At 42.2% G+C, this 10,086-nt stretch overlaps 1 protein-coding gene across 1 annotated transcript in view; it reads right to left on the minus strand.

The window, feature by feature from the left end:
* LOC118403877 (zinc phosphodiesterase ELAC protein 1-like) overlaps positions 1-8,772 on the minus strand; it is a 17,674-nt gene extending 8,902 nt beyond the window's left edge. Inside the window, exons 1-6 of the mRNA XM_035802727.1 lie at positions 8,578-8,772; positions 4,550-4,665; positions 3,577-3,592; positions 2,655-3,121; positions 2,045-2,139; positions 956-1,051 (exon numbers count right to left, since the gene is read on the minus strand). Coding sequence (XP_035658620.1) covers positions 956-1,051; positions 2,045-2,139; positions 2,655-3,121; positions 3,577-3,592; positions 4,550-4,665; positions 8,578-8,662 — 875 coding nt within the window. The 5' untranslated portion in view covers positions 8,663-8,772. The remainder of the gene's footprint in view (positions 1-955; positions 1,052-2,044; positions 2,140-2,654; positions 3,122-3,576; positions 3,593-4,549; positions 4,666-8,577) is intronic.
* Positions 8,773-10,086: the final 1,314 nt, after the last annotated feature.

Here is a 10,086-nt window from a genome sequence, read left to right on the forward strand (position 1 = left end):
ACATGTAGATATGGTTGGTCACACCAAGTTTGAGCGTAGTTGATTGTGGGACCGTGTAGCGCAGTGGTAGTTTCTTCGGCCCATGACCGAGAGGTTGAGTGTAGTAAATTGTTATTGAAAAAAAGAGTTACAAATGTGTATAGAGGCTGGTCTTTTGACATCATCTGCATCATCAGGATAAGAAACAAACTACCTCCTAGGATAAGGAAGGACCTGGCACAAACCCTGGTACTCTCTCACTTGGATTATTGTTCTCCAGTGTGGGGAAACACAACAGCCAAGAACATCAAACGTCTCCAAGTGGTACAAAACAGAGCAGCAAGGTTTGCCCTTGGAGGTAACAAGACGGGCAGTGCAACAAGGTTACACATCTTGGGTTGGTCACCAGTAAAGGAAAGAATACAACAAAGAAGTTTTACCACATTCTGCAAGACAGTGAACACAGGACTACCAAAACCACTGTACAACCAACTCACATTCCAGTCAACCAACAGTCGGTACCAAACACGGTCAACAACAACAAACTGCATCAAACTGTCAAAACCTAGGACCAATGCAGAAAGGAAGCACTTCCTTTACCGAATGGCTTGCCACTGGAACACAGTTACTAAATGAACTTGTTTTCCTCTCAGTTGTATAGTTTGCAATGTACATATTATGTTTTGTATGTATGTAATGTTGTGCGTGTATTAATGTATTTTATGTAGACCACTGGAAGAATAGCTGGCAACATACTGTTGTAATAGCTAAAAGTGGATCTGAATAAAGTCAAAGGTCATGTTGTATTACTGAGTGTGTAATTGTAAAGCACGTAAATATGCTGTTGCTTGATTCAATTGCCCACCAACACAGCCACTGAGGGATTCAAATTATGATGAACATGGCATCAATGAAAAGTCTATATAACAAGTAACATTTTTGTTGGTAAAGAATTGAATTGAATATGCAGACTTACTTGCCTGGTAAAGTCTTCTCCTGTATGACGAACCCAAAGCAGGGGATTCTGTGGTAGATCGCTCCAGCCTTCACAACAAACCTGCTGTCCTCAAATCTGCAAGAAAAATCGATTGCATTAAAAATGTGCACATTTACATTTACCACTTATAGCTTGTGCATAATCTAACAGCATTCTCTGTATAGTGGTCACTGTCCACAGTGGCCATATTTGGCCATTCCCCCGATGAGTAGTCGCTAAGACTTAGGTCCCATTTTCAAACCGGAGCCCGGATGGGCTGTTTGTGGAAAATAAGAAAAAAAGTATTTATCAAGGAGTATACACAAATTAGGTCATTTGTAATTTTTTTTACGTTCTTTGTGTTTTGTTGCCTTTTATATAATATTTTTAGTTTCTGAAAGCTAACGGGCCGAGCCCCGGGTTGGGAATTGGGACCGAAGCTTTAGACGGGTTTGACTGTATCAGCTTACATATGGAGGCCAAGTGTTGCCCCTTGCTCCTCATATAATCATCATTTAATGAGAATCACATCAAGAAGTTGTAATGCAGTTATTCATCGTAGAAAGTGGCTAGGAGTCCCATTTGGTGGCACTGTTCGGTGAAGTTGGTAAGTTGTTTGGCCTAACCCTCAAAGGTCCTGGGTTCAAAACCACTGACTGAGCCAATTGTGTGCCCTTGCTAATTGGGAAAGAGTCACTTCACACGACTTTCCTCACTTCACTGAGTTTCATGAGTTACTAACTGTGAGTACATCCAAAATGTTTAGGCAGCAGCTAATGAAGCTCAGCTAATGGCACATGAGGTACATGATAACTTTGATAAGGCACATGCGGTTTTTTAAAATGACATTCTGAATGACATGTAACGAAATGATGTTATATTTTGTGTATGTTACATGTCCAAGTGTTATGCATAATTATTACTCCTGGAAGAGTAGATGTTGCAGACTGTGATAAGCTATCAACAACTAAAGGAATCAATAAATTATAAACAATAAACACTCGGGTCAAAATGAGTACCTAGCTTCAGTTAGGGTCCTCCATTGAATAGGACGTTAAATGGAGGTCCCGTATTTGGGCGATTACTTACAGATGCCAGGCTCCTGTCTCGTCCCTCCGAATGGTCCTGCCCTCCCCCTCACCAGGATGGAGCGGTCCACAGCTGGTGTGTTCTGGGTGCCAGTCCTGAAGAGACAAAAAAACAGCATAAATAACTCTTTCTCACTCTCTCTGTCACTCCCTCCCTCACTCTATCCCTCTCTCTCACTGTCACTCCCTCTCACTCTCTCATCCTCCCTCTCTGCCTCAACTTCCCTCCCACCCTTTCTCTCTTCCCCACCATCTCTCTCTCCCTCCTTCTCTCCCCATTCTCTCCCTTTGTCTCTCCCACTCTCCATCACTCTCTTCCCCTTCCTCTCCCTCCCCTCTCTCCCTCCTTCTCCCCATCTCTCTCTCCCTTTCGTCTCTATCAAACTCTCCAGCCCTCTCTTCCCCTCTCTCGCTCACCCTCTCACAATATCTCTCTTACTCTCATTCTCCATCTCCCTGTCTCCTTCTTTATTCATAAGCACATATGTTTCAAGAGCCAATGTTCCAATAACCATCTTTCATCTTCCCTTCAGAGCACAAATGACAGGTTATTCAGTCATTCATCACCATGATAAACCATCATTCATCACCAAACATATATCATTTCTTACCTCCCAGTCTCCTGGAAGCTGCTCCTCCACAGGTTCAAGTTCGTGCACAACGTACGAGAAGCTGATAGGCGACCTTGAGAGTTCCAGACACGCCCTGAGGTACCTCCGCAGGCCCACGGGCCCGTAGATCTCCACAGAGGGGGTCTGAGATGTCTGCTGAGACGTCTGCTGAGATGTCTGCTGAGACGTCTTCTGAGACGTCTGCTGAGACGTCTGCTGAGACGTCTGCTGAGACGTCTGCTGAGACGTCTTCTGAGACGTCTTCTGAGACATCTGCTGAGACATCTGCTGAGACGTCTTCTGAGACGTCTGCTGAGACGTCTTCTGAGACGTCTGCTGAGACGTCTGCTGAGACGCCTGCTGAGACGTCTGCTGAGACGCCTGCTGAGACGTCTGCTGAGACGTCTGCTGAGACGTCTGCTGAGAAGACTGCTCTGCCAGGTTAAGACTCAGGGTACACATGAAGCCTGGGGAGGGACAGTACAAAATCAGAAATTTGTAGAAGCTGTTCCCTGCACTCACATGTACAGTAACAGACCGACTTGTTTAACTTGTATATTACACTATGTCAATATGCCATTTATGTTCACATTTCTATACTATACATGTATGTAGTTACTGTTATAGACCTTAGACGAGTATTATTGTATTAATTGACTTATTACTGTTGCCTTACAATTGTACCATGTACAAATGTCGTGCGATAAAGTTCATTCATTCATTCATTCATGACTGTGTCTTAAGGCATGTGTACCTAAATGTAAAATCAACTACAGGTATGTAGGATTTAGTTACAGAGCTTTTGGCACGCTGCACAGGTTCAAAAATGATTTAATTTTGAAAGTTTTAAACAAAGACAGGAAAAACTGTATTGTAGCATTACTATTACACAGAGATAAGGGTGTCAGTTGTGCTTTCTTACCTTGCAAGCCAAATAGCTGGAAAAGAAATGAATAACATGTCACTCAGTAAAAATCATGTATGGTAGATAATAAGATGCTATACCAGTATCGATCCACTTAACTACAACTTTCAAAATTCAGCTTTAAATCACTGGACAGAGATAATATAATTGATTCCCTTCTGGAGGCTCATGTTAGTTCCAACACCTAGTTTTAGGCATTAGAGATGTCCAAGTTCCCAGACGGAATAGCAGAGGAGCGACTGTATACAGGGTTGGACAAGTTTTCTAAAATTGACTTGTCCTATCGGGCAAGTACTTAAAAAATTTACTTACCCGAACCAACTTTTCACTTGCCCGAAATCTAAATGACATTTTTCTATGTATATTCATGGCCTTCAATGGAATTTTTGTTATTGGCTCTATTTTCTGTGTTAATCAATGCTTGATGTCATGACTTTGAAAAGTACATGTAGCAAGTACATCAAAATCTCACTCGATGGAGAAAAGCTAACTTGTCCGATCGGGCAAGTGGAGAAGGACATGCACTTGCCCGATTGGCACTTTCACTTGTCCGGGACTATAGGACTTGTGGACTTGTTTATCCCTGGTATATAGTATAATGAATGTCAGAGCAAACTACTGTAAATGCAGAAATGTTCGCGGTAGATTAATGTTCGCGGTTTTCGCGGTGACCACTTCACCACAAATTTAAAACCACCGCGAACATTTTTCTATTATGATATTAGATTGCAGTCTATGGTGTTACCGCGAACTTAAATCCACCGCGAAAAGTCCTTTTTCCAGCTACCACAAAATTAAATCCCCGCGAACTTAAATACATTTACAGTATTATCCGGATGGTGCCCAGGCCAGGACGACAAGGGCATGTATAAGCCATGCACTTCAAATTACTATCCTTTATTGTTATTGTTTTTTATGTGTATAATAAACAAACAAACAAACAAGAGCTAAACAAAGACACGTTACTCACGTGGTCTCCGTGCAGGTGCGTGATGAAGATCTTGTTGATTTTTGCTGCCTTGATGCTGCTTTTCATGACCTGGGTCTGACTCCCCTCCCCACAGTCAAACATCCAGCACTGGCGGTCTGTGGGGGCAGATGGGGGAAAATAAACACATGTAGTAAAAGGTTTAGCAGGGTTGGACAAGTCCACTAGCCCAATTGCCCAGGGCAAGTGAAAGTGCTGTTCTAGCAAGTGCTTGACCTACCCCACTTGCCCGATTGGGCAAGTAAGATTTTTCCATGGGCGTGATTTTTATATACTTGTCACTTTTCACTGTCATGGTGTCGAGCATTGGCAAACACAGAAAAATAGAGCCAATGATAAAAGAATTCCAATGTTGGTAGTGAAAGCACACAGAAAAAATGTTGTTTGAATTCCAGACAAGTGAAAAAATGGTTCGGGCAAGTGAATTTTTTATGTACTTGCCCGATAGGACAAGTGAAATTTAGAAAACTTGTCTAACCCTGTTTAGGCAAAAGTTTCTTTCCCTTCGTTCATATCTCTAGAAACCATAGTCCTATAGGGGACCACTTATAAGAATTAGCAGCGTGTTTGGCTCAGGACCGAGCGGTGTCGAGTTTGAATCCTGCCGTGGCACCGATCTTGTGCCCTTGGGAAAGGCACTTCACAAGACTTTCCCCACTTCACTCAGGGGAAAATGAGTACCTTGCTTTAGATAGGGCCGTCCCTCATCAAATGGAGGTCCTATGTCACACGTGTAAACTCACTCCATATATATAGACCCTGTGAGAATTTGGTCACGCGCCACCGACTGTACTCCACTCTTATGGATGGGAGCGCACGGGCATGTCCGCACTCTCAGACTTGCCTCAGCTTGTCTCCAAATGTTAACATTGTGCGATTATCACCAGTATCTTTATGAGAATTTTGCCAACAATTTGACTTAGATCACTACTTGTTAACGTTTGGAGAACTCTATCTATGTTGGCGTAAATTGCACAAGATCAAATTCTGTCATGCGAAGGGAGGGCCACACCCACACACTACAAAGAGCCCAGCACATTCAAAAAAGAGAAGCAGCATGCCCCTGTGTGCGTGAATCAAACCTTACAATCACAGGGCTCGAAATACCACATGCATATGCAAGTTTGTGCAAATAAATTGGTGTGGTGCAAGTAAGTTTAGACCAAACTTGCACCACTGCAAGTTACTTTTGTCCTCTAATACCTGATATTAGAAAAAACTTACACACACCAAGAATATTGTCTGTCATTGAAAGGTAAAAGAAAATAACACTGAATAAAAAAAGCCTAAATTTGTTATTTCTAAATTTGGTTAGACATCCAGGTAAACAATATTTTGAGACAATTCCATCTCTACAATGCTAATGATTCCTATGGTGTTGTCTTACCTTGATTTGCATATGAGTTATTTTTGCATACAAATTAGTGACTTTAATATGTTCAACCAAGGAGCTTTTATCAGCTGATAAAAGCTCCTTAGTTCAACTGGTTTTTCCAGTTATATGTATTGTATTGAGTTGTTCTACCACTTCGTTCTGGAGATGCTTTAGAATAGTTGCGTGGGACCGCGTAGCGCAGTGGGACCGTGTTCGCCCCGTGACCAAGAGGTTGCGGGTTGGAATCCGCCTGCTGTGTTACCGATCTTGTGCCCTTGGGAAAGGCACTTTACACGGCTTTCCTCACCATACTCAGGTGAAAATGAGTACCTAGCTTCGACTCACGGGGATTTACATCATTCACCCGGACGGGAGACCTGGCGCATATGAAAGGGTATGTCACCCCGTAAGGGGCGGTATAACCCCGTCCTGTGTAAACATGTGCGAACATGTGCAATCACGCGACCAATGATGTATGTTCGTCTGTATCTCTGTGGATCTGCTGCTACCAGCCCAAAAGCTGCCTAGGCAGATCCGTGTAATGAGTTGTATCATTGGCAAATAAATAAAATACAGTCAAACCTGTCCTGAGCAACCACTCAAGGGACCGAGCAAAAATGGTTGCTGAGGACAGGTGGTTGCTCCCGACAAGTTGGTTAGTTGGCGGAAAAAATAATAAATGATACGGTTTGCATGATGTACACCTTTCAGTTAGTTCCCAGGAAACATACATGAGTCTATAAGAGAAGCTCACAGTTTTTAATCTCCATACTGTTATGTAAACAAACTTCAAGAAACCATTGTTTAACAATCAGAGCTGGGTTTGTGTAACAATCAAACATGGTTTGTTTTGTAGTTGTCTGTTCCCTGAACAGCCCAAACAAGTGCTTTCAATTTCTCTACCAGTATGTCAAAATTCTGACTGATAATCATTTTGCATGGTGCACATTGTTTACATGCTTGACTGATATTCAGTTACATAAGGAAAAGAACTTGGAAGTCTCAAAGTCCAGGGTAACTGTGCCCACATAATTCTGCATATAAGATGGATGCTAGCTGCTGTCAATCAATTTTGGTTGGTATGGGCAGGTTGAATGCCCCCTAGGGACTGTAAAAAGTGGTTGCCGGTTGGGGAAGACAGGTGGTTGCTTGGGAGGGGGTCTTAACCATGTAAAAATGGACGGGACTGTTTCAAAGTGTCCTCTGACGGCAGGTGGTTGCCTGCGCCAGGTGGTTGCTCGGACAGGTTTCACTGTAAATAAATAGTTACTGTGATGGATGTCACTCGAAGAGTCCAGAAGAAATCTATGGATCTGATCGAGTTGTAGACATTGAATTGTCTTTAATTGAGCCTAAATTCACAGTTTTTATGAAACTGTTTGTACAACTTCAAACCAAAAATAGAATACCCTACGGAAAAACAAATATCCAAACATGTGGTCCTTATGTATCCCCATTTACTCATGTACATTTGCAAGTTTTCAGAAGAGGAGATAAGGGGTTAACAGTTCCCTATTTTGGGTTGTGCAAGTAAAGTTTCTTTTCGTGCAAGTTACCTTTGGCTTAACTTGCACAGGTGCAAGTTGACTGAAAAGTGTATTTCGAGCCCTGAATCAGGATATACACTACAGAGTCATCAGTATGTTGAAGTTGGTAGCTTCAAAAGAAAGCAGAAGAAGACACAAATATTTAATCTCCAACCAGATCCACGGTGCGTAATCTATGGTATCAAACTTCCCGTAGGTGCCCGTTTGACTCCCTTAGCCGGCTACACTCCTTGGCCAGCTTTAATACTATCTTATGGCACCGTAGGATCTGCTTGGAGATTAAAAAATAGGCAGTTTCTTTCCCTTGGTTCATATCTGTAGAAACCTTAGTCCTATGATCACAGTCATAGCTAGAAATAATTAGATATTAAAATGAATGGGGTGTTAGACTGAGAGCATTCTTCTTCTTCTTTCATTTTGAGGCTTCCAACTCACTTGAGTGAAGACAAGTGAGGAAAGTCGTGTAAAGTGCCTTTCCCAAGGGTACAAGATCAGTGACACGGCAGGGTTTGAATTCAGGACCTTCTGAATTGCCAGCTCAAAAATACATGGAAACCGATTCCTCTGACTAAATTGAATGACGTTCTAAAAAAAAAAAAAGAGAATCAATTTGAACACTTTTACTTCACATTAATTCCTACCTGAGCCAGAAGAATTCTACTCTCAGGGCTCGAAATACTACCTGCAAATGCAGATTAGTGCAGGTAAAATTGGAGCTGTGCAGGCATTTCTGGTGTCTACCTGCACCTAACCTGCACTGGTCCATGTACTGTCATAAATGTCATATGATGTAGGTGTATGTGGATTGTTATTAGCTGCATTGACAGTTACCACCTATAAAGTATAGAAGAAAAAATATAGCAAATTATGGTTCCTGAATAATTTTAGTATGAACCATACTTCCTAAATTCAGAGTAGTGCAGGTAAAATTTGTCTGGTGCAGGTAACTTTCAGTGTTACCTGCACCAGTGCAGGTAACGTTATTGCAGGTATTCAGAAAAAAATATTTCGAGCCCTGACTCTTCTCTACTCATGTGTAGACCCCCCTCCCCCAAACATAAAACACTACCAGTGCAGTCCCACTTTACCTGACTTAAAAACGATGCAAGAAACCCCTCTGTTCGGCATAGGGTAGCACGAAGCCGTGCCAAGGAACGTCAGGTCCATGGACATGCTTCTTAACTTCACACAAAACGTCTTAAGATCAAACAGACAACAAACGCAGAGCTATATTTTCTACACGTAAACTCTTGCGTTACAACGTGCAACACCAAACATGACCTATGACCTGACGGAAGAAACCACTCTTCCACTGAGGGATGCCAGGCAACATGTATAGGGATTTGGCGCATTCCATTATGCGTTTAGGGGACGTAGTAATTTGTCCAACGGAGTCTGGCTATGTGGCTGCAAAGTCGAATATTAGCTATTTAGATATCATAGATATTAGCTATTTAGATATCACAAAACCTTGACAAAAGAGGGAATCCCTACCTAATGGTATCCGAAATGAAATGTACGTTTGATGGGTAATCAGGCGTACAATGTCAACTTTGACCCCAGTATCCCCGCTCAGACGGAAGACAACAACAACAAGACAACAACAACAAGACAACAACAACAACAACGGAAGGACAAAGGCTGCACCAGTCGTGATCCCGGTTTACGTGAAAAAGACGCAGGTAAGTATTAGTATCGCGAGTATCTATGTAGGTTGTGGAATGAATACCTTTGAAAATTTGACCACACGAATACGATGCTAATGTGTACTATTGTAGGCCGCTTTGAAAATCTCTGCGGCGGAAAATGCGCTACAAGAATGTCCTTTAAAACGGACCGAAGGACATTTCTATTGTTCGTTGACCTAAATTTTTATCTTTTGTGTGTTCGTCTTAGCAACCTCCTTGGTCTTTGATTTAATGCTTTAATCTGTCCCAACTGGTGTTACATCTACTATAAAACAAGACCGACATGTGTCGAAGGAAAATATCATTTGACACAATGTTACAGTCTTTTCTTTAACCTCATAGGTTACAGTGAGCCTGTTATATTGTGTGATACTGATAGCGTACGTGCTACAGCTACAGTTATGTAGCACTTTCTATCATGTATTTTGTATGTATGTAAAAAATTGTGTACAGTCAAACCTGTATTAGGGGCCACCTCCACAGAGGGGCCACCTGTCCATAGTGGCCACTTTTTGTCGGTCCCTTGTGTATTTTATCTACAGGTTGCCACCTCTATACAGAGGCCACCTGTCTATAGTGGCCAAATTTGTCCGGTCCCTTGAGTGGCCGCTATAGACAGGTTTGACTGTATATAGACTTATATAGGACTTATATTAAAGGACTCTATAACGATGTAAACTGTATGTTTGTTATGCACTTTGTCTGACCCTTGCCTCTTCCCTCAAGACCTCAATGAAAGCCGGCCTGCAGGCAAATTTGAGCTTTCATGAATAAACAAAGGTTCGATCAATCAATCAAACTCTGGCCAGACCGGATCGGGTAGCTCAGTGAGAGAGTTTATTCCGCCAGGACCCAACGGCATAATCTCTAAGAAGATTCCTCCGGTGGCTTAAAACAGTAACATAAGCT

The sequence above is a fragment of the Branchiostoma floridae genome, chromosome 16 (assembly GCF_000003815.2).
Source record: "Branchiostoma floridae strain S238N-H82 chromosome 16, Bfl_VNyyK, whole genome shotgun sequence".
Taxonomy (NCBI): domain Eukaryota; kingdom Metazoa; phylum Chordata; class Leptocardii; order Amphioxiformes; family Branchiostomatidae; genus Branchiostoma; species Branchiostoma floridae.